The sequence below is a fragment of the Scardinius erythrophthalmus genome (assembly GCF_964197995.2).
Source record: "Scardinius erythrophthalmus genome assembly, chromosome: 10".
NCBI lineage: Eukaryota > Metazoa > Chordata > Actinopteri > Cypriniformes > Leuciscidae > Scardinius > Scardinius erythrophthalmus.
The window spans coordinates 3,155,901-3,182,272 of NC_138230.1; the positions used below are offsets into that span (position 1 = coordinate 3,155,901).

General features: G+C 38.3%; 1 protein-coding gene across 1 annotated transcript; it reads left to right on the top strand.

Annotated features, from left to right (window-relative positions):
- Nucleotides 1-4,170: 4,170 nt before the first annotated feature.
- slc6a18 (solute carrier family 6 member 18) lies at nucleotides 4,171-24,962 on the top strand (the record flags this gene model as incomplete). Its single annotated transcript, XM_081375724.1, has 12 exons — nucleotides 4,171-4,315; nucleotides 6,118-6,258; nucleotides 7,635-7,772; nucleotides 8,994-9,175; nucleotides 12,532-12,642; nucleotides 13,088-13,200; nucleotides 13,923-14,051; nucleotides 14,143-14,299; nucleotides 16,038-16,242; nucleotides 16,676-16,835; nucleotides 23,339-23,501; nucleotides 24,732-24,962. 12 exons carry the CDS (start codon nucleotides 4,171-4,173, stop codon nucleotides 24,960-24,962), a joined length of 1,875 nt encoding a protein of 624 aa, XP_081231850.1.
- Nucleotides 24,963-26,372: the final 1,410 nt, after the last annotated feature.

Genomic DNA, 26,372 nt, shown 5'->3' on the forward strand with positions numbered 1-26,372 from the left:
TAGAATAGAATGTGCAACTATCGCATATTTTATTGGGCAATACATATTTAAGCAGTAACTTCATTATTATCAAAATACTTTTAATATTAACTAAAATGTTTTGTTGGGAAAGGGACACATTATCTTTCCACAGATCTACATTTTATAATCACTATGCAATGAAAATTTATTTATTCTACTATGAATTTGTCCATGACAGGGTGGACATATTTTATGGTTTGCTCGTATATTGTCAGCTTGCAGTTAAAGCTCCAGTATGTGACTTTGGTATTTGACCACAAGAGGGCGCAGTTTCCAACAATAACAAAGGCGAAGCTTGATGACGCTATGAAGGAGGTGACGATGGGAGATGTCGTTTTTAATGCGTTTTCACCATCTAGCGATGTATCTAAATGGAATTAATGAATCATGATCACGGATGAGGTAATTTATTCGTTTTTGTATTACCTGTATGTCTTATCGTATTATTTTATGTCATCATAATTAATGAACTGCAAGGGACGTGAAATGTTATGCTATATTAGGCTATCCCGTTACAACATACAGCTATTTGTCAAATGATTTGTTTGGTTAATGTTGTGCAGTTTTACGTTTTTTATGGTTAATGCCGTGTTGTTTAACGTGTTCAAACCAATATCTAAAAGTAAATTTGAACGAACATTTGCAAGTAATGACTAAATATTTTTTTTAACATCATCTCCGATTGTAATTGTACTGCCATAATCTCGGTCACCACACGTGATAAAAAGCCTTACCAAAGTACAAAGAGCAATATAACTTTGTTTACAAGTGCTATTATTGACAGTTGCATGTCTTACCTGTCTCAATACACTCGCGAGAGAGTCTCTGACAAGTCCAGACGCGCAGCTCTCTCCATCTCGAAAACGCCTGCCGATATTTATCCGGGTTTTATTCCTCCGTTTGTCACACAGTCCGCGACTCCGCGTGTATCCGAATATGGACGCTTTCGTTTTGTTGGCACTTCAATACTCGCCAAAGAGTTCGTGATCCATAACAGCTATAACCATACAGTCTATGGCTATAACGCTTTAACCACCACTTCCGCATTTTACCATGCGATATTCCGGTGATGTGGGTCATATTTTTTATTTTATTCCTTTTTTTATTCTTTGTCAGATGTCTTTATTGTTTATTGTGATAAGAAAAAAACCTCAATAAAGTTGTAAAAAAAAAAAAAAAAATCCGGTGTGGTGGAATATCCGATCACATGGTCCACACCGGAAAGAAGGATAGAGAGAGCGGACATTGCGTCACTGAGGCGCGACATTTCTTTTCCGGGACGGCCAGTTATTTAAAATCGGAATTTCTCTGAAATAAAAAATCTTTGGAGACTTTTGAGATATTGTAAGTACATAACTGGAGGAAATATATCACACTGTGCAAGTTATTTTTGGAAATTTTATTACAAAATCCCTACATATTGGAGCTTTAATTTCTAAAAAGTGCTGGAGCTTGACCAATATGCATTTCTAACAGCCTAATGTCTCCTTAATACAACACATATGAAGTTAAATGGAAAATCTCAGATTTTTTTTTGGAAATTGTGAAGTCTCAAAGGCACTTTATGGTGATTTTGACCCATCTATGTCATTTCCCACACAGCGCTAACACTCACAGAACAGTCTGTCCTGTTTAAAAAGATTTTATAGCTCTTATCGTTCATTGTTAAATTATTATCTATCAGATTTATCTGACATGTTGTGCTCTCTTTGTTTCTAATAAAGACTTTATGTTTTATTGGTCCATATGTCTGTGTTGAACTTGCAGGATTATCACTTTACAGTCCAGTCCACAACACAATCACAGTGTGATAAAGATGATGGCTGAGATCTGAAGCGTCCCGACAGCAGGAATATTAAGACTAGTTTACAATAGATTCGGGATCAGGAATTTCAGATATGATTGTTAACATGTCCACTGTAAACTGTACAGTAAATCACTAACTCAACAAACACTGGCTGAATTAATTAGCTTATTTAGCTTTATTTAAACCTATGATTTAAACTAATAGTACAACAAACCCACACACTCGCGCTAACTGTCACACACACACACACACCAGCTGGTGGCGCTACGAGCTCAACACTGATAGACGGTCCTGAAATCTGCTTCCAGCTCATCTCATGTTCTCCACAATTTCTCATTTTTAAAAATACTTATATTAGAAAACTAGAACAAACAAACAAACAAAACAAAATAAAATAAAATAGGGGGGGGGGGGGGGCAGCTGAATCTCAGGCACCATTTAGGGCCTCTAATATCTAATCTTGTACTCAAGGCTCTTCCTGATAAAATGAAATAAAACTGTATCACGGTTTACAACAATGATAATAATAATCATAAATGTTTCTTGATCATCAAATCATCATATTAGAGTGATTTCTGAAGGATCATGTGACACTGAAGACTGGAGTAATGATGCTGAACATTCAGCTTTGATCACAGGAATAAATTACACTTTACTGTATATTCACAAACAGATGATTTACATTATAATAATATTTCACTGTTTTTACAGTATTTTTGATCAAATAAATGCAGCCTTGGAGAGCAGAAGAGAGTGTGTGTGTGTGTGTGTGTGTGTGTGTGTGTGTGTGTGTGTGTGTGTGTGTGTGTGTGTACAATAAAAAGTGAAACGGAAAAGAATGTATCCTTATTGTCATCTCATGAGTCTCCTTCAGTCCGGCTGATAGTAGAGATTATATTCCTCCAGCAGATAACAGATATTATAGGGCTAAAAACAAACTGTTATCAGTGACTCGCCATCGAGCAACACAACAGATGATGTCATGAGCAGCTGATCACCTAGCAACCAGCCAGAGCACCCTAGCAACCAGCCGAGATCCCACCGATGTGTTTGTGATCGGTTAGTGTCGCAGATTCACTATGATTAACCTTGTCGGTCTGGTAATTGAGCTGGTCAAACACACTGAGCGTCTGTGTAATGGTGAATCAAACTGAACCTCTGGAGATCTCGCTTTCTGAATTATTCACTGAAGTAAAACGCAGCCAAACGCATTAAACCGTGCAACTGAATTCAGTCTGTAACACTTTATTTGACAGAATCTGTTACACGTGTTACACGCACTTACTATGCTAATAACTGTAACTTATGCATAATTACAATCCTCAACCCTATAGTAAGTACATGTTGTTAATTAATATTACTCAGTTCTTAAATATATAATTACACCTTAAAATAGAGTGTAACCCCTAAACCCGAATGTAAGTACATGCAGTAACACTTTATCTGACAGACTCCCTGTTACAAGTGTTACACGCACTTACTATGCTAATAACTGTAACTTACGCATAATTACAATTACATGCAACTAGCTCTATAGTAAGAACATGTAGTTAATTAATATTACTCAGTTCTTAAATATATAATTACACCTTAAAATAGAGTGTAACCCCTAAACCCGAATGTAAGTACATGCAGTAACACTTTATCTGACAGACTCCCTGTTACAAGTGTTACACGCACTTACTATGCTAATAACTGTAACTTACGCATAATTACAATTACATGCAACTAGCTCTATAGTAAGAACATGTAGTTAATTAATATTACTCAGTTCTTAAATATATAATTACACCTTAATATAAAGTTTAACCCCCCCAGGTAAAAGTACATGCAGTAACACTTTATCTGACAGAATCTGTTACACGTGTTACACACACTTACTATGCTAATAACGGTAACTTATGCATAATTACAATCCTCAACCCTACAGTAAGTACATGCTGTTAATTAATATTACTCAGTACTTAAATATATAATTACACTGTAACAATGACACCTTCAAATAAAGTGTAACCCCCAAACGGAAAGTGCAAATCACTCTGTAACAGGAACACCTTAAAATAAAGAGTTTTTTCTGCGCTTCCCGAGGACAAGAAAGGACTTTGTTTTGAGCAGAATGAAATAAAAACATAATGAGGCCAATAAAAAAATCCCAGCAGCGACTCACTCGTAACCTTTGCATCCACAGCGGTTTCATTTTACAGTTAAAACATGGATTTGAGCAGCAGTCCTGGCAGTGGAGGTTACACATTAAACTGCATTTAAAGCGAATGCATCCTCACACCTCCTGTTTGTACATAACACACCCATCTCACACACACACACACACACACGCCGTCAGGATGGACACGACCAGCCAAGCCTCCAGCGCTCCGGAACGGCCCAAATGGGACAACAAGGTCCAGTATCTGCTGACATGCGTGGGATTTGCTGTGGGACTCGGGAACGTTTGGAGATTCCCGTATCTGTGCCAGATTTACGGAGGAGGTGATTTTATTTCAGATTTTGTGCCGCAGTGAGAATAAAACCAGAGTACGTGTGAATCTGAGCGGTTGTAGATGGACTCCTATAGTTGGACGTCAGTCTCTTGGTGTTTTTGACAGATAAAAAATGTTAGTACATAAAAATAATGTCTTGTTTTCTAGCACAAACATTCTGAAATAAGATTCATAAAATTAAATTCATTAAAAATATCATAATCTTATTTTCCCTTTGAATTAAGGTTATTTTTCGGACCCCATTGGCAGATGTTGTTCTTGTTTTAAGCACAAACTCACTTTATTTTGATATTTTATTTTGAATAAGACGTAATATCTTCAGTCATTCTGCTTCTAATGTAAATACATCTTGATTTCAGAATGTTTAAAGCTTTGTGCTGGAAACAAGACTTGATTAATGATTAAATTGAGCGATTTGAGAGTCAAAAATGTTTCAAAATTGTGCATCACTTCAGAATAAGGTCTCATTAGTTAACATTAGTGTAAGCTCGCGCTCGATCGGCCCAAAACCGGCATCCGACCAGCGCTGAAGGTCTCTACGTGTTACTGTCTTTTCCCGAGATCTGAGGTACAGAAAGGCCCAGAACCCTTTGCTGCATTCCATTATATAGACAGAACCTCTTTCACATGGAAACATCTGCTAACAATAGAAATTTACATTCAGAGGTTACACCTTTTGGGGGTTAGGAGACCATTTGCCAGGAGATCATCATCCTTTGTGTGCCAGTTATCTCTAAACTCTTAAAACCTTATTACCTTTTGTTTTACTTATTTGGAAATGAGACATTTGTACCAGTCGCACTGAGACATTTCAAATGATACTAAACATGTACAATACTCGATGATAATCATTCACATTAAAACTATGTATTTTCTTGGGTGAATTCAGGTGATCTAAGCATGAGAGAGAGAGGGTGAGGGATGAGGGAATGAAATGTAGAGTAGGATGACTCGGAGACTTTTGTCTCAGATGGTGGTGATCAGGGTCTGGTCACTCCTTAAACAGACTGTCCGGCATTTTATCATTTCTCAAGTCTTACATTAGCCAGTGCATTAACTAACGATGAGTTTATTTATTTGCAGCATGCATTTCTTTAATTCTCTTTAATAAAAATGCAGTTGTTCATTGTTCATGTTTCTAAACTGATTCATTGAGATATGAAATTAACTGCTTTATTGTAAGGTCTGCTAACTAATGCAGTTAACTAATGAAACCTTTCTGGAAAGAGTTTTTAAAAATCAAGGGAAAATTAGTGAAAATGTTGTTGAAAGCAATTACCTTTCCTTCCTGAAAATTAAAGTTAAAATAAATGATAAATCACGTTCGGTAATAATAAAATTGATCACAATAAGTGCTCTTATGTCACTACAGCCACTTTTCTTCAAAGTCCCCCTGTGGTGTAAATCCAGCTTTTAATGTTGTTTATGTGTCTATGTGGAGTTTTTAATCTGCTTTAAGACAAACCATGTGTAAATTCATAAGTCGACAGCATTGCTGAGTATTTCCTCCTTAAAACTGCAGTGACGGTCCTTCTATTGCATCACCGTGAAATACATTTTGCAACCTTTATTTTTAAGAATGTATCAGTTGCATTAGTGTTTTACATTTACACTCATGCATTTTACAGACAAACTTAAGGCAAAGAGCAAACACTGGTAACGCTCAACGCCAGGGTTATTAGACAACTAGATTAGGAGATGCAGCGAAGAAAACTAAGTAACTAATCTAAGTAACGAGTCAGTCTCAGTGTTTCAATACCCTCATTTGAAGTTTGTGTGTGTGTGTGTGAGGTGCGTTCCTGATCCCGTACCTGATCGCGCTGGTGTTCGAGGGTCTTCCTCTGCTGTATCTGGAGCTGGCGATCGGCCAGTCTCTGAGGAAGGGCAGTATCGGCGTCTGGCACTCCATCTCTCCTCTACTGGGCGGACTGGGTGAGCACACATCTACACTGGGAAAAATCATTCTCAAGATTTGTTATCTGTGCATTTACACAAGATATCTTACATTATAGGAACTACACGAGCTTCATCCCGAGTTAGTGACATCACAAACCCTAAAATTTACATAAACCCCGCCCCTGGGAACACGATTTATAGATTTTCATGACAGAATATGCTAATCGATGACTAGAAGATAACTACACATCAGCTTCATAAACTCATCAACTAACCAATCAGAAATGTTGTCTAGATGTTGGCACTTCTTCTTGAGTCTCTCCATTGTCTGACTCCGGTTTGAACATAAAAGGCTAAAAGTTTTTGAAATTTTCAGTGTGTGTGTGTGTGTGAGTGCAAGCTGTTGAAGCTCCGCCCACTGTGCCAGGAGCAGCAGCTCATTTGCAATTAAAGGGACAGACAAAAAAACTGTGCGTTTTTGCTCACCCTCAACAAGTGACAATTTTAACATGTTATATCAAATATCTGTGGGTTATTTTGAGCTGAAACTTCACGTACACACTCTGGGGACATCAGAGACTTATTTTACATCATGAGAAAAGGGCATTATACCACCCCTTTAACTCAAAATTTTAAGGCAACCAGGTAACTTACTTTTTTAAGTTAAACCAACAATATATATATATTTTGTTATACAGTGTACAGACATTCCTCTCAGCACAAACCCTAACAGAGTGATATCAGAGCTATTGATTTCTCTCTTTGAATAGATAAACACGGGTGTTTAATATTACATATTATTAATATTTATATTCACTACCAAGAATAATGAAGATTTCTTATGAAAATTCAGCTTTGATCACAGGAATAAATTACATTTTACTATATATTCACATTGAAAACAGCTATTTTACATTGTAATAATATATCACTGTTTTTAATATATAATTTATCAATGCCTCGGTGAGCAGAGGAGTCTCTTTCAAAAACATAAAAAATTCTAAAAGTCCCCCTGTGGTGAAAATCAAGTTTTTAATGTTGTTTATATATCTGAGCTGAGTGAGTGAGTGGAGGCGGGGCTCATTTGCATATTCATAGAACCGCCTATACTAAATGAGGTAAGGGTGTCGAGTTACATTCAAGATATTTTAAGGCATGAAGAAATTTTCTTTAAAGAAAAAACGTTTAAATATGTCATTTTGGTGACCAAAGATGAGTTTTAAGGGATCAAATTATTGACTACTGGGGGATTTTAATTATTCCAAACTTTACTGATCGTGTATGTTATTTTTTTCAGTCTGTGATTTTCCATGAGCAAATGTCTGATATCTTCCTAGAGCGTGTTGCTGTCTCTTAAACGCTTTATGAGTTCATAAAGGCATGATTGAGTTATGATAGTGTTTTGTTGGCAGGTGTGGCTTCAATGTTCCTCTCCTTCCTGGTGGGCTTGTTTTATAACACGATTCTGGCCTGGGTTCTGTGGTATTTCTTCCACTCGTTTGAGGATCCGCTGCCCTGGGGTCAATGTCCCATCAACGATGACAACACAGGTACAAAGACACAAACACATCACACAAACACTGAGGATTCCTCATTAAACGCTCATAATAACAGTAATATAGTGAAAACTAAATGAAGCAGCATGATGCTCAGAAAGTCATTAAAAACATTCTGTCTGGATCAATATGATTTCTTTCACATTAAAATAAAGATTAAATTAAAAAGTAAAATAAATACAGAGCAATTCTCACAATGCCTGTCAAGATCATATTTCACATCACATTTAAAAATAAACAAATAAATAATAATAACAACAACAACAACAACAATAATAATAATAATAATAATAAGTATAATATAAATAAAAATTGAAAAAGTAATTTTACACACACACACACACACACACATAAAATCTATTAAATAATAAATAAAAGTAAATGCATTTAAAATAAAAAAATCATAATAAATATAAATAAAAAGACATTAAAATAAATATCAAATAAATATTAAAACAGTTATAAATAAGAAAGCGAAAAATATATTAAAATAAATAAAAATAAAATAAAATATAAATACATTAAAAACAAACAAGTATAATACATTAAAAATAAATTAATACAAAGTAAATAATGCAATAAAATAAACGTATATAAAAATGTATAAAAAAACTAAATACACTGAAAATAAACATTAAAAATAAATAAACAAATTATAAATACATTGAAATATATCAAAATAAATAAATAAAAAAATCAACAAAAATATAAATAAATACTTTACAAATAATTAAAAGTATAAATACACTGAAAATAAATAAATAAATAAAAATAATAATAATAAATACATTAAAAATAAATCAAATATATTGGAAAAAATAAATAAATACAAAAAAAAATAAAAAATAAAAGGATAAATACATTAAACATACATCAAATAAATAACAAAAATAAATATATATTAAAATAAATCAATATAAAATGAATAAAAATACATTAAAAATACAAATAAAAGTTATAAATGTATTGAAAATACAAATACTGCATACAAATAAAATAAGTTATAAATATATTAAAAATACATCAAATAAAAAAATGAATATACATTAAAAATATAATAAATAAAATTATAAATACATTGAAAATACATCAAAAATAAAAACAAAAATGTGAAATATATACATTAAAAATAAATAAACATACAAATATAAAATTAAAATGCGTATGAGTGAATCCTTTAACATGATATGTGTGTGTTGTTCTGATGTCCTGCAGGTTACGTGGAGGAGTGTGTGATCAGCACACCGGTGAACTACTACTGGTACCGGCAGACGCTGAACATCTCCCCGGACCTGGAGCAGAGCGGCTCTCTGCAGTGGGGGCTGGTGCTATGCCTCGCCTCGGCCTGGGGCATCGTCTACATCTGCTTCATACGGGGCATCGAGACCATCGGGAAGGTGCGGAGCTTTAACGCACTGCATCACAACCCGCCATTACATTAATTTTCAAATCGCGCAAATTGAAATTGCGAATTGAAAATACGCCCAATGGAAACACATCAATTTCGCAAAAACTCCCATTTAATCGCAAAAAAGTTTTTACGCTCACTTGAGGTGTTTTTTTTTGGTCTTTCGGCCAATTAGAAAAAGAATATTTTGCAAAACTGCAATGGAAACGCATTCCATTTGCGCATTTACAGACACCTGACGTAGATGTTTGGGCAGAAGACGAGACAGAGTTCCTCTTCAGTCGGTCACTCGATGCATAGGAATCTCACTAGAGAGGCCAGTCTACTTCGAGTTAAACTAAACGAGCCGTGCAATCATTCGCAGCTCTGCCACGCAGCGCGGGTATATAATGAGCAGAAGGTGCGATTGCACTTCAGCTTTTTGCTTCGGAGCTGAGCGTTTCAATGCCGTTTAATCTACAAAGAGTGATCAAACAACGAGCAAGCTCTTCAGGAGGATCTCTCGTGTCTGGTGCGGGCGATACAGCGAGGTAGCAGGGTCGACTTTCTTCTCCCTCTCTCTCTCTCTCTCTCTCTCTCTCTCTCTCTTTTGTTTTTGTTACTGAGCAAAACAAAAAGGCTGTTTTCACAGCTGGTACGATGTGCCAAGAGCGATGAAAAGACGTTCTTACGGCTGGTAAGACCGCCGTGAGAGAGACAGCGCACGACAAGCTGCGCATGTCCTGTCTGTGTCCGCTGTGTCCGTTCCCCTGTGTGCTTCAGCATAAAGGAGAGCAGTCCCCTGAAAGAGCTTGCACAGGTGGAGCGCGTCTTTTTAAAGATGTCACTCTACCTGTGTATTTCTGGATGCAGTCGTTACCTGGGATTGCGGGATGGTCACGAGCGCTGCATTGCGTGTCTGGGCATTGAACGCGCAGAGGCAGCGATCGTGAGTGAGTCATGCACCCATTGTGGGAAGATGACCATCTCGGAGCAACGGTCGAGACTTTCGTTCCTCGTTCTTGCGCCTCTGCTGTGATTTAACCCTCTATCCTTCAGCGGATGTCGATCGCTGCATCGGAGGGTGGGTCAGACTTCTCCAGGGATGACGATTCGCCAGCACTGCCCCCTTCGTGTGTGATGGTGGTACCCAAGTCAGACCCGGAGATGATGGCCATGATTTCCCGGGCCGCCAACAGGATCGGGCTCATGTGGAACCCTCCACCGTGTCCTGAGCCCTCGAGGCTGGACGATTGGTTTCTCGGGGTGGCGCGTGCTGGTTCTCAGCAACCCACCCCGATTCCTTTCTGCATGACGAGCTCATTGGGTCATGGACGGCACCTTTCACTGCCAGAAACCGTCCCGGTGGCTTCTCCCCTCCCTCACGACCCTTGACGGCGGGCCGGCTAAGAGGTACACGTGCATCCCTCCAGTGGAGCGGGCCATTGCTATGCAGCTGTGCCCTAAATCCACCTGGTGGGGAGAGCCGTGTCTCCCTTCCCGGGCCTGTAAGTACTCGTCGGACCTAACCGGCAAGTCTTAAAAGGCCTGTGGGGAACCCGCCTCTGCCATACACGCCATGGCGTTGTTAAAGGTTCATCAGGCCAAGGCACTGAAGGACCTGCACGAGGGTGGTCATGATCCCCAAGTTCTTCAGGATCTTTGTGCTGTGACAGACCTTGTGCTTTGTTCGACGAAGGTGATCGCGCGGTCAATGGGTTGTGCGATGTCCACTTTGGTGGTCCAGGAGCGCTATCTCTGGCTGTGTCTGGCCGACATGAGGGAGATTGACAAAGTCAGGTTCCTTAACAGGTTCCTTAAGCCAGTCGCAGGCAGAACGCCCCACCCATCCTGGAGATCGCAGTCTAAGTCACAGGCGAAGGACGCGATAGAGCCGGTCCCTCCAGCCGATATGTGGTCACGGTAATACAGCCCCTACTTCATTATACCCAAGAAAGGCGGTGGGTTACGACCGATCTTGGACCTGCGAGTTTTGAGTCTCCACAAGCTACCGTTCAAAATGCTCACGCAGAGATGTATTTTCGAATGCATCCGTCCCCGAGATTGGTTTGCAGCGATCAACCTGAAGGACGCGTACTTTCATGTCTCGATTCTTCCTCGACACAGGCCGTTTCTGCACTTTGCGTTCTAGAGTCGAGCATATCAGTACAAGGTCCTGCCCATCAGGCTGTCCCTGTCTCCCCGTGTCTTCACGAAAGTCACGGAGGGGGCCCTTGTTCCCATGAGAGAACAGGGCGTTCGCATCCTCAACTATCTCGACGACTGGCTCATACTAGCACACTCTCGAGATCAGTTATGCGAACACAGGGACCTCGTGCTCAGGCACCTCAGCCAGCTGGGCCTTCAGGCCAACTGGGAAAAGAGCAAAGTCTCCCCCGTGCAGAGGATCTCTTTTCTCGGTATGGAGTTGGATTCGGTCGCACAGACAGCGAGCCTCACAGAGGAAGCTGAACTGCCTGAATACGTTCAAAGGTAGGACAGCGGTCCCACTGAAATTCTTTCAGAGGCTCCTGGGGAATATGGCAGCGGCAGCAGCGGTAACCCCGCTGGGACTGCTCCATATGAGACCGCTTCAGCACTGGCTTCACGGCCATGTCCTGAGATGGCCGTGGCATCATGGCACTCACCAGGTGACAATCACACCGGCGTGCCGCCAGACCTTCAGCCCGTGGTCAGACCCCTCGTTCCTTCGGGCAGGAGTGCCCTTGGAACAGGTGCCCAGGCACACTGTGGTGTTCACAGATGCCTCTGCCACCGGCTGGGGTGCCACGTACAAAGGGCATGCAGTGTCAGGGGTGTGGATGGGTCCACAACTGCATTGGCACATCAACTGCCTCGAGTTGCTGGCACTACGTCTCGCTCTGAGCCGCTTGAAAAGGCTGTTATAGGGCAGGGCCCAGGGCCTTCGCAAATATGCGTTCCCCCCAGTGAGCCTACAGTACTTGCACAGCAGCAGCTGTGGCCCTTTGGTAGGGATTCCTAATCGTCTGTCCCGACGTGGCTTCAAATGACTCACTGAAGAGGAACGTCTCAGTTACGTATGGTAACCCTAGTTCCCTGAAGGATGCCACGTCCCGTCGCCACATCTGCTGCGGCCCGCCAGGGCAGCCAGCTCACCGGCTCGGCGCCTGCCGAGAGAGATGGCTAGTGCGGTGGCTGCGATACACGGTAATTTACCAACATAACATCGGATTAATGAAAACGCAGTCATTTCGCAATAGTTTTTTTATCGACATTAGGAAAATACAGACAAAAGTTTTGCGCAAATCTGTAATGGAAACGCGGCTGTAATGTGTGCGTTTGTGCTCGGTGGATCATGTTGATGGTTAATGTGTGATTGTGCAGGCCGTGTACGTGACCGCGACCTTCCCGTACCTGGTGCTCACCATCTTTCTGGTGCGGGCCCTCACACTGCCAGGGGCCACCGACGGGCTCCGATACCTGTTCACACCAGACGTGAGTCTCACACACACACACACTTGTACATCTATCTTTATGAGGACATTCATCGACACAATGCATTCTCTAGCCGCTTACCCTACCTTACCCATCACAACGGTGCATAACCCGACCCCTGACCCTAAACCGACCCTTAACCTCATTATAACCTTATCCCTAAAACCAAGTCTTGACCCTCAAACAGGCCTTTAAAGGGGTCTCAGCCAAAATTTCCTCTTTACTCTCTTTGTCCTCACACCAATGGTCTAAAATTCAAACTGGTCCTCACAAAGATAGTTGAACAAGTACACACACACACACACACACACACACACACACACACACACACACACACACACACACACACACACACACACACACACACACACACACACACACACACACACACACACACACACACACAGCAGCAGTGTGATTAGTGTGTGTGATGTTCTCTCCTCAGTGGACGCTGCTGACTAATCCTCAGGTGTGGCTGGACGCCGCTACACAGATCTTCTTCTCTCTGTCTCTGGCCTTCGGGGGACTCATCGCATTCTCCAGCTACAACCCCAAGAAGTACGACACACACACCGTCTGAAGGGCGAGAGAAACACAGATTCTGTTACACATCAGAATTCTTGAGAATTCCAAAGATTCTTGAATCATCAAAACAAATAAAATCATAACAATGCAAAAATAAATGTTAACTACAAAAAAGCATTTACTAAAAAAGAAAAAAAAGAAATGTCCAATTAAAATCCATTAAAAACAACAAGAAAAAAACTATTTCATTTAAATCATAAAAATCCTAGATTAAAATAATGTTAAAATACAAAAGCAATAAACCATAAACATGCTATATTTTTTAACAATAAAAATAAAAAACACTTACTAAAATGTGTTAAATCATATACACATACATACACACACACACACACAGTGTGTGTGTGTGTGTGTGTGTGTGTGTGTGTGTGTGTGTGTGTGTGTGTGTGTGTGTGTGTGTGTGTGTGTGTGTGTGTGTGTGTGTGTGTGTGTGTGTGTGTGTGTGTGTGTGTATATATATATATGCATTATTCACCTTATAGCTTTCCTGTAGCTCAAACAGTGGAGCGTTGGCGCTTGCAACGCCAAGGTCATGGGTTTGATTCCCAGGGAAAGCAAGAACTGATAAGAATGTAAAAAAAAATTAAAAAATGTGTACCCTTGACATGCATTGTAAGTCACTTTGGATAAAAGCGTCTGCCAAATGCATAAATGTAAATATGTATATAACAAGCACCTGCGTGTGTTTCCAACAGGAACGACTGTGAGCGAGACGCTGTGTTTGTGGGATGCATTAACAGCGCTACGTCTCTCTACGCTTCCATTCCCATATTCGCCATCTTGGGCTTCAAGGCCACCAGCAACTTCAACGCCTGCGTCGCCGGGTGACGAACACACACTGCGTTTACAGACCCGTAACTGACGTGTTTACACGACTGTGAGGTTTGATTGACAGGGTGTGTGTTGTGTTCGCAGGAACATCCTGGATCTGACCAACGCCTTCGACATCGCGGACAAAAACATCACGACGGAGAACTACGAGAACTGGCTGATGTTTCTGAACTCAAGCGACCCGGATAAAGTCTCCGGTCTCAACCTGAAACCCTGCGTCCTCCAGACCTTCCTGGATCAGGTACAGCTGCGAACACAAGCACGTCTCTTCTGCTCAGGAGATCAAAAATACAGTGAAATATTATTATAATGTAAATCAGCTGTTTTCTGTGTGAATATATAGTAAAGTGTAATTTATTCCTGTGATCAAAGCTGAGTTTTCAGCATCATTACTCCAGTCTTCAGTGTCACATGATCCTTCAGAAATCATTATCATATGATTTGATGATCAAAAAACATTTGATTATTATTACACTGGAAAAAAAAACTGGCAGAAATTTACCATAAAAAATACGATAGCAAGATTTTAGGTTTTACAGACTTGACTTAAATTTACAGTAAAAAACTATATTTTACTATCTGATATAATGTTAATTTACTGATCGATTGAAGTACTGATATCTGTTTTGTACTACTGTAATACACTGACAACCACCAATCACAGCGGAGATGAGAGTCACATGATGAAACAAAGTTGATGAAACTGAGAAAGTTAATACTAATATATAGAAGGTGTACGGTCTCATTCACACACACACTAAACACCATCATGGAAACACACATGAAATTTTAAAAATGCAATAAACATTAATTTAACAACATTAAATGTAACAAAACCCTATGTAAAAAACTAAGAAAAACTATGAAGAAACAGTTATTTCAACAAAAATACGTCAAATGTGAAGTGTCACGCAGGGAATTGTGGGAATGTCAATTTACGTTTTTTCACTATAAATTAGCCTATACAATAACTTGATCTTTTTCTCTATATTAAATGTACGGTTAGATCTATCACAGTTATTCACCGTATACAGTACGGAAACTTTCTGTTAGCCTATTAAGTTTTTCTCCGTAGCATTTTTACAGTCTTTTACCGTTAAAATCACGATCATTTAAAACCGCTGCATATTTTAGTGGAAATCGTTTATTTTTCAGGATTCTTTGATGAATAGAAAGTTCAAAACAACAGAATTTATTTGAAATGGAATCTTTTGTAACATTATAAATGTCTTTACTGTCACTTTTGATCTGTTTAATGGTTATTATTTAACCCTAAACTGTTGAACACTGGTCTGTTTAGTGGTTGTTCTTTTTTCTTTTTTCTGGGAACCATTACGATATGTTGAAACAAGAATTCACATTGCCCTCATGTAATAAGTACAAGTCATTCCTGTTGTACTGAAAACGTTACAAATTATACATATGTATAAATGTCATATAGTTTAATGGTTATTATTTAACCCTAAAAGTTGTTGATACACAATATTAAAGAAGTATCTCTTAAACTCCTTCAACAGAGCAGCTCCTAGTTCTTCTAGGTATTATTGTAAACTCCAAAGATAAACAACCCTGCACTTATTATATATTTTTTACATTTTTTAAGGCTAAATTTCACATTAATAAATGCACATTTTCAGGGAATTTTTATTTATTTATTGCATTTTAAAATAAAGTGAAGCATTATAGTGAGTCAATATTGCCCTCGAAGAAACAAAAAGCTATTAGAGTTTTACAAGCATGTACACTCTTTAAAGTATTCCTATAATACTGTTTATACCCCCCACCCCAGCATTTGAAATGTATTTGTATTTATTTGTATTGTTTGTTTTGAATATTTCTTCAATAATAATAATAATAATAATAATAATAATAAAATATATATGTATAAAAAAACCTAAACTGTTGAACACCAGTATTGTAACTAGTAAGTGTTGAACGCTAGTGTGCATGTAGTGACGGAGACTCTCTCTGTTACCCAGAGTGCTTCAGGAACGGGCCTGGCGTTCATCGTGTTCACGGAGGCGGTGATCGAGATGCCGGGTTCGCAGGTGTGGGCCGTGCTCTTCTTCGTCATGCTCTTCAGCCTCGGCCTGTCCTCCATGTTCGGGAACCTGGAGGGGGTCCTGACGCCACTGCTCGACCTGCACGTGGTGCCCAAGTGGATGCCCAAAGAGATCTTCACAGGTACGACCCCTGAGACACGGCCGTATGCTAATGAGGCTGGCTGTATGCTAAAGGGATAGTTCACACAAACATTTAAATTAGCCCATGATTTACTCTCCCTCAAGTCATCCTAGGTGTATATGACATTCTTCTTTCAGACGAACACAATCAGAGTTATATTAACAAATGTCCTGACTCTTCCAAGCTTTATAATGGCAGTGAAAGGCCGTTTGTGTTTTAAAGTCCATAAAAGTGCATCTATCCATCATAAAAGTGCATCTATCCATCATAAAAGTGCAACTATACAAACATTCACTGCCATTATAAAGCTGGGAAGAGCCAGGACATTTTTTAATATAACTCTGATTGTATTCGTCTGAAAGAGGAAAGTCATACACACCTAGGATGACCTCATTTTAAAGTGAACTAACCCTTCAATGCTCTGCTAATGCAGCTCTGATTTGTGTGCTGAGCTTCCTGGTGGCGTTGATCTTCACGCTGGGATCTGGGAACTACTGGCTGGAGATCTTCAACAGTTACGTGGGATCCGTCCCGCTCCTCGTCATCGCCTTCTTCGAGATCATCGGCGTCGTTTGCTTCTACGGGATGAAGCGGTAATTCATCAGTTCATTTTAAAGACAACATTGCCATCAATAACAATAGTGGAGCGGCTAAGTGATATAATCGTTCAGTTTATGATACAAGCGTGAAAATTGGCATGAGCAGTCTCCATGGGTCACTTGACAAGAAAATTGTCCGAGCCACTTGAAATTTCAAGATGGCGGCCATTTTCCAAGATGGCCGACACCTTAGTGGAGCAGTTAAGAGATATAGTGGTTTATTTGGTGATACATGCATGAAAATTGGCATGAGCAGTCTCTGATGGTCACTAGACAATAAGCCACCCACAGCTACTTGAAATTTCAAGATGGCGGCCATTTTTCAAGATGGCCACCACCTTAGTGGAGCAATTAGGCTTAAGAAATCATTTAGTTGGTGATACAAGCATGAAAATTGCCATGAGCTGTCTCAAAGGGTCATTTGACAAGAAACCGCTCACAGCAACATAAAATTTCAAGATGGCGGCAATTTTTCAGGATTACTGCCGCCCGCCATGTGGATCTTTAAATGATACATTTTCTCATAGAAATGTATTGGGTTCCTCAAAAGACTCTGTCAAGAGAGGTAGTTTGACTGTGTTTTGTCTGACTCCTCACCCATGACCTGTCTAGTTTGGTAAAGCCTGTCAGGAGTTGCCTCCCACCGGCATAGCTCTCAGGGTTCATTGAGGTACACAAGCTCCCTTACCACGACAAGGTAACAGTCACAAGGGAGGGAACGTTTTTTAAACTAACAGTCATTAAACATGTCAAATTAATACTGAGAGGTGGGGAAACAAAAATAAGATTAATAAATTAGCACAGTTGTGGTGCTGAACGGACAGTGCACCAAACAAAAAATTGAGCAATGACTAATACTGAATGTCAATAAGAACAGATCCAGAGGCAACAGCGACTCTGGCTGACACAGCCATGGAACCATGACAAACAGAAAGTATCTCAAACAATACTAAGGAACTAAACTGAAAATGTCACAGTGATAGTCTGGTGACAAAATAAAACATGATGCGCCGATGTGGCGAGGGGAAGCCGAGCCATAGGCCTACACCGGAAAACATAGAGGACTAACACTGGCAAAAGAAACATGCAAATAGGTTCTAGCAGGGGCAACTACATAGGCATGTGCAACAAAGCTTTCGAGGGCTGGGATCCTCTTGGCCTCTTGACATGGATATCTTTGGTATCTTCAGTGTCTTTAACAGCAGTAGATGCTCTCTTTTGGGCCCTTTCCAGCTTTGTGTTATTGAACATAAGTTTACAGCTTGAATGATATTTTGCTCTGTTTCTTGTCAATGTGTTTTCTATGCCATCACCTTCATCTAGTCGGGTTGGACAAAGTAAGATAGGCAGAGCATTGATCTTATGAAATAATGGAACATTTCTTGCAATGGTATCATAACCAGTACGATCGTGCTCTCTGTTGAATAAACTCGGAAGAATGAGTTTTTCCTTGGTGTCCTGCTGACAAATGAAACATCTGTCCCAGTTAGTTTTCTCAACTGTTATGATGGCTTCTGCCATGTCTGCAGCAAATGTATAGGCAGAGGCCGAGGGTTTATCCTTTTACCACCTTTTACCAAGCACTTTGATGTATGGGATACAACTAAGGCCCCGTCCACACTACGGCGTTTTAGTTTAGAAACGGAGAATTAAAACGAATACGATCTCCGTCCACACCAGCGTTTTAGCTGCGTATTAGAATTGATCTCCGTCCACATTAAAACGACTGAAAACGCGGATCACGTGACCATTCACCAACACTGGGCATGCGCGTGCCGGTGTAAACCTAGAGACTTTCAAACATAGATTGTAAAAAAATGCTTTCAAACATCAAAATGTCATTTTTTAATATGTATTTGTGTCAAAATGACATATAAACATCTTTTCCTATTCTATTTTGCCTGGAAACGCTTCCAACATTGCGTGTTGCAAAAAAAAATAGGCGTTGGTTCTATTTCTAGCATGCATGCGTTCTCCGCGCGAGCCACGCCTGAGACTCCAATATTATGAGTTTATTACTGTAAGAAACTGTTCCAGCGGGTGGAGTTTACTGGTACTGAATATTACCTGTGTATACTCCATGACTGATGACACCCAATAATAGAGCCAAGCGTGAGCCTCTGCTTCATCGTTTCTAAAGTCCTCCGTTTTGACCCGTCCAGACTAAAACGCCCTCCGGAGATTCAAAACGAAAAACGGGTCGGCAGCGTTTCTAAACTTCTCCATTTTGAGTCTCCGTTGTTGCCGTTTTAGTGTGGACGGGAGGTGCAAACGTACCAAAAGGTCTCTGTTTTTAAACGAAAACGCAGTAGTGTGGACGGGGCCTAAGTTCATGCCTTAACCCTACACTTAGTCCGATCGTTCATCTAATGCCATTTATATCCCGTGCGATCTGTACACCATCCGGTTAACTAAAACCCCATTAACCTTGGCTCGGCTCTCCCGCACTGGCACAACCTGTCAATTCAGGTGCGGCTATCTAACTGTTTTGGGGTAGATTAGACAGCATTTGGGATACTAACTTTACAATTAGATGACATTGAACCCCACTCTGAGTTTAACAGCAGTGATATATCACCAGTGTGCCCTGGTAGTGCAGATATTCACTCTTGTCTAATCTATCTATAATCAACAAATCAACACAACTGTATTTTGATGCGTTAAAAGTTGTTCTTTAGAATAATATAAAACATATAAAATAAAATGACACCAAATCGTCCTTTAATGAAAAAAAAAAAAAAAACATTTCTATCGGAAAATTGATCTTTTGAGGATCCAGGGGTCGGCCATCTTGAAAATAGAAATTTCAAGTGGCTGAGAGTGTTTTCTTGTCAAGCAACACTTAGAGACTGGTCATACCAATTTGCATGCTTATGTCACTAACTAAACAATTATATCGCTTAACTGCTCCATTTAGGTGGTGGTAATCTTTAAAAAAAAGGCCGCCATCTTGAAATTTCAAGTGGCTGTGGGCGGTTTCTTGTCAAATGACCCTTTGAGACAGCTCATGGCAATTTTCATGCTTGTATCACCAACTAAATGATTTCTTAACAGGGTATCTGCACATTTTTGATCAACAAATTTAATGACTTTTAAGACCTTTAAGAATAAAAATTAAGACCATTACCATGACAAAATATATATATAAAAATGACACTCTATTTGTATTTGAGCAACAGTGCAAATAGTCTTAATAGCCTTTGGTGGTCCAATTCATGCTTTCGTCAAACAACGAAGCTGCCTTGATTCACACTTGACAGAAGTCCCCTTTTTATGTACAGAACAAGTCCAAATCGAGTAAGAGAAGAGGTTTTGTCCCTGCCACAACTAAATGTTTTTGCACATTCCTAGTCAGGGAACATTGCCCTGAAGTGCTCATGTCTTCGTTGGATGTATAGGAGTGATGTCGGCTAACCGTGTGCAAAACCCACAGCATTTCGGCCTTCAGTGTATTGGTTGGGGAGAATGTACCGAAGGCATTACTTGTATTGGGCCCCAAAGACACCAACGCGGCTGTAATGTTAGCCTCAGGGGCATAGCCTAGCCATCATTTCAAAAGTGAGGGGGACAGAATAACTACCAAAAAAAATTTTCAGACTTGTTGACAGGTTTTTCCTTAATTGGCTTAAAATGCTATTTATTTTTAAAGCAATACAACAGAAAGAAAGAAATGCAGATGTACCGTATACTTTCTATAAAAAAAGTATACTTATACTTTATATACTTATGGTAAAATCCTGATCATGTATTTTACTAGTTAATAAAGCTAACTAAGCTAATAAAAAGAAAATTTTGTACATTTTAAAGATAAATTCATTAATCTGGTGCACTTTGAGTCACTCGAATCCGCTGTTAAAAATAAATAATCCACCGGCCAACCGCCCAAACCTAACGTTATATTCTCTGATTTAGATGTCTGCATCTGATCATCGCATTACAATTATTCAAATGATCAGTGTTAAGCATGATAATATGGTAAAATCACACTGAATTAAGCGGATTTAAAAATAACATTTACTTAAAATAAAAGTTGTTATTTTGGCAAAATTACATTTCCTTAATAGCCTAGCAGAGTCTTACTAAAACTTTCCAATTGCAAACCTTTTAAAACTACTTTTTCAAGAGAACTTAAAGTTTGTAGACAACTTTTAGACAAACGTAGACAAATTTTATCTAATTGTAAAGTGTTAACAAATTATGGTAAACATCATCTAACCTAACGCAACTGCCTGATTCAAGCAGATAGTGGCTGTTAATGCATGAAAATACAAATTCAGCATTAACAATCACCATGTTTATTCTAATTTGAAGGGCTTCGATAATATATCTGTGAAAATAAAAGATATTACGAATAAAAAAAGACTGAAAATAGCGCACGTTTGTGCGGGTAACAGTTAGTGAATATTTTAAATTTACAACAAAACTTGTTAATTATTCAACAAGAGAAATAGGCTGAGTTATCCGCATTGTGTTGCACAACCATGGGTGTAAATTAACCATGGTTAGACTTTAAAGTAACGTTAGATACCGATGCTGCAAACATCTGAATGGGGACAGTTGTTGCCTGACTGTCGCGCTTGTGCTTCTTCCCTTTCATATGCGTGTCAAGGGCTTTGCAGCCCACCGCACTTCGTATACCGTCGTTTTTTTGTAACCAGCCGCTATATTTCTCATCATCGAGCTAGTTATCATTAAATTTACACTTCCCTATCTTAGCTCGCATCTGCCACTCTGAGACACTTCTTCGTCTGTTTCTATGACAGGCCTACGGAAAACACTGCCCCCTAAATGGTGTGTGATGCCTGTGCAATAGGCACACGCTACTTTTTACTGTCTTTAGACAGGGACGTGCGCTGGTGAAATGGAAAATACCGGTAGTTTCTCCCGACAAAAGGAGAAACTCCGCCAGATCAAATTTAATGCCACTCTTCAAAAATTAGTGAAATTTAATACATTTTAAGACCTTAAAAATCGTATATTTTATTTAAGACGGTTTAAGACTTTTTAAGGATCCGCGGGGACCCTGCTTAAGCCTAATTGCTCCACTAAGGTGGTGGCCATCTTGAAAAATGGCCGCCATCTTGAAATTTCAAGTAGCTGTAGGTGGCTTATTGTCAAGTGACCCTCAGAGACTGCTCATGCCAATTTTCATGCTTGTATCACCAAATAAACCACTATATCACTTAACTGCTCCACTAAGGTGTCGGCCATCTTGAAAAATGGCCGCCATCTTGAAATTTCAAGTGGCTCGGACAATTTTCTTGTCAAGTGACCCATGGAGACTGCTCATGCCAATTTTCACGCTTGTATCATAAACTGAACGATTCTGCCAAACATAAGCACTTAGCCGCTCCACTACAATGATTAAAAGGAGGTAGAAGGAAAAGGTTGGTGGTCTTAAAAATAGATAGACATGATTTTCTTAACAGTTAGTTAAAGCAGGGTTTACAGAAACTGGGGTTTGTGAGTGGATAAAAACATAAAAATTGAAAATATGAATACATATTAAAATAAAATACATTAAATAAATAAAACAAAAAATTACATTCTAAAATAAAAACAAGTCAAAATAAAAGTAAACTAAATCATGAAAATGCAAACTTAAAATAATTGTAAAATACAAAAATGTAAATCATAAATGGAAATAAAAAATTAATCATTTTGAAATAAAAAAATCATAAAAATAAACTACAAAAAATAAATAAATGTCCAACTAAAATGAATTACAAACAAGGAAAAAACAAATTAAATCATAAAAATGTAAAATTAAAATAATTTAAAACAATCAAAATAAAAAACCTACTATATAAAAAATATATAAAAATTAAAACTAAAATATTACAATAAAATAAAAATATTTTAGATAAAACTAAAAATGAATACTTTTCAACATATTTAATCATATAAATATTTAAAAAATGAAAACAAATTATAAAAAGTAAAACGTAAAAAAAAATATAAATCATATAAAAAAAGATTTTTTTAAAATAAAATATAAAAAACTAAAAACTTTCTACATATTTAATCATATAAATGTACAATTGAAATAAATAATAAAAAATAAAAAAAAGTTACATTTATTCATTTAGCTGACGCTTTTATCCAAAGCGACTTACAATTGCTATATATATGTCAGAGGTCGCACGCCTCTGGAGCAACTAGGGGTTAAGTGTCTTGCTCAGGGGTGTCCCTGAGCAAGACACTTAACCCCTGGTTGCTCCAGAGCAATTGGTGTCTCACAGTGGATTCGAACCCAGGTCTCTCACACCAAAGGCATGTGTCTTATCCACTGCGCCACACCACCCCTAAGTTTTATTTGTTTAGCTTCATGTCATGTGACCATTATACAACATCAGAGAACTGTGAACAATTCTTGAAATGTGAACTTATTAAAATTAATTCTTGAAATATGAACAAATCTCAATATTTGAGCCCCCAGGGTTTCAGTATCGGTTTGTGACTCTGTGTGTGTGTGTGTGTGTGTGTGTGTGTTCCAGCTTCTGCGATGACATCGAGTTCATGACGGGACGCAGGCCGAACCTGTACTGGCGCGTGTGCTGGATGGGCATCAGCCCCGTCATGCTGCTGGTGGTGCTGGTGGCCTACGTCGCGGTCCAGGTCCAGACACACCCCACCTACCCCGCCTGGAACCCGCAATACGTGAGTGAAGAACAGAACCTGTTAATCCTGATGTTCCCTGCGGAGGATCTGCATGATCACCGGCTCCTGAGGGGCATTAATGCGACTCGATGCGTTTCATATGAGAGCAGCTGCTCATTTAAACGGGTTACCAGGTCAAGGTTGACTTTGTTAAGCAGAGTGGGTCATAAAAAACATTTAATGAATACACAAAATTCTAATCCTAAATCCTAAAATTAAACCATAAATATAAAATTAAAAAATTTAAATAAAATAAAAGCAAAAATAAAACAGAATATTAACAAAAATTATTTTAAAATACAAAAAACAAACTTTATTATTAATATTCACGCGAGTTCACGCGCGGTACTAAACCAATGCGCGTGAACTCGACAACCGATTACTATGGACTTCAACCGAAAACAGGATGTAAATACAGGTATGAGCGCTGGCTGAATAAACATCATTTTTATTCATATCTTTCACATCTACTGCAGTCAGATTCACTCGTGTTCACTCTGAAGGAATCACTCACATGACCTGTGCACTTGTAATGACACATCAAGGATGTTAAGAGGCTAAAAGCAGGTTTAGTACTTGCCCCATTGAAGTCAACAGGGTGCAAATTTTAAAAAGAGGATAACTCGGTGTAGGCAACACCGATTTTTGTCGTTGTTCTCTGTACTGACAGCACTCCAAATTTACAAAAAAATGAGCTCAATGTTAAAATTGACCGGAGTTCTCCTTTAAAATTCCAAATACTTCAATTAATCGTAATCATAAAAATAAAATTAATTAATAATTGTAAAATAAAAAACAATAAACCAGAAAATGTATTTAAATCATAAAAACGCTAAATTAAAATTATTTTAAAATACAAAAAACATACTAAAATTGAATTATAAAATTCAACTTAATAATTGTAAAATAAAAACATTTAAATAAAGCATAAAAATGCTAAATTAAAATTATTTTAAAATACAAAACCATAAATTAAAATGAATATTTAAAATAAAAAAACTAATTAAATGGAGAAAATTAAATCATAATAAAAGTAAATTTAATGAGCTTAAAATGCCAAATACTTACTAAAATCGAATTATAAATATAAAATTAAAATGAATTGTAAAAAAAAAAAAAACACTCCCTGAATTTAATTAAATCATAAAAATGCAAATATAAAATGAATTTAAAATATAAAAACAAACACAACACTAAAATGAATGGCTAACGGTGAGCTCACCCCTGCAGGAGAAGTTCCCGGACACGGAGGTGAAGCCGTACTCGGACTGGGTGTTTGCGATCTGTGTGTTGCTGAGCTCGGTTCCTGTGATCTCCATCCCGCTCGTGGCCGTCTACAGACTCATCAGACGACAGACGAGATCACAGACCGGAAGCAGTTACCAGAACCAGGACCAGAACCCCTACAGCAACCCGGCCTTCACACCCGACGAGCCCATCCAGACCTACAAAGAGCTCTAGAGGACCAGCCTGATCTCATCAGCGCATTGTGTTTATCATGTAACCCCGCTAAAATGAGTTTCAACGTGCATATGATTCGCACTTTATTGCGTGTAACACACACACACCCCACACCACTGATCCTACCCAAGGGGTTTATAGTGTGTATCATATGCATGTAAAAACTCATTTAGCGTATGAATTGCACGATAAACACAATGAGAGACGCATCTAATGAGAACGGGCTGAGAAGACAATCCCTCCAAACTCCATCTCAGGATCTAAAGCACGTCTCGTTTCATCCAGCATGAGCCGAGACACTCGGACACTTCTCTGATCTGTACATAATTTAAATTACTCAAACGTTTGTCCTTAAACTCACATCAATGACTCTTATTCTGCAAAATGATACTGACAATATGAAACGCAAGATTTCTGAGGTGTAAATATCATCTTTACAAAATTCAAAATAGTGATTTCATTTTTTTTAAAGTGATTTTTTTAAGTGTTTAATTGTTTTATATGTATATATACACACAAATATTAAATGTGATATATACATATATAAATATATATATATGTATACACATTTATATGTAATGTGTATATATATATATATAATATATATAATATATATGTGTGTATATATATATATATATATATATATATATATATAAAACATTGTCTAAATCTTGCTACATGTAAATGCTTGAGTTTGAGTTGACCTGAGATCTAGTGCGGATCAATGTTTTACTATTTAAAAAGTCCCTGAAACACAAACACCATCATATATTCCAGCAGCTCATCTGGTCACACATTACAGACGCCAGAGTTTCTACATCTACATTAACCCCGTGGAGATCGCAGATGAGACTGGGTTAGTCAGTAACCAGACGTTTACAGCTGTGTAAAGCTGAAGCTCGTGTGTGTGTGGAAGATCGTTTCCCTTTCCAGAAAACCATTTAAAAGATCATTGCGCAATTACGGGTTTACATCACAATCATGAGCAACAAAAAACATCAGAACTTCCTGATATAAAGTCACAACTAACTTTTTTATTTTTTCTGTGGCAGAAACAAGAGTCCGTAATAATGGGGCTGAACACTGAACTGTCAATCAACTCGTTCACTGCAGTGAAGATGTCACGTTTTATGAGATTATTATATAAACAGTGCATTTCTGCTGTTGTTTGAGCATGTTAAACCTGTTGAATTTCACTGATTCAAGAGTCAAATCTGTGAAATACACATTAAACATGTGAACAGAGCTGTAATCACTGCACTTATATATATATATATATATATATATATATATATATATATATATATATATATATAAATATTGTACTAATATTGCTACATATATACAAATGTTTTTAAATTTAGCTGAAAATATGATCAAATTAAACTAAATAATGAATGGGTTCTGCAG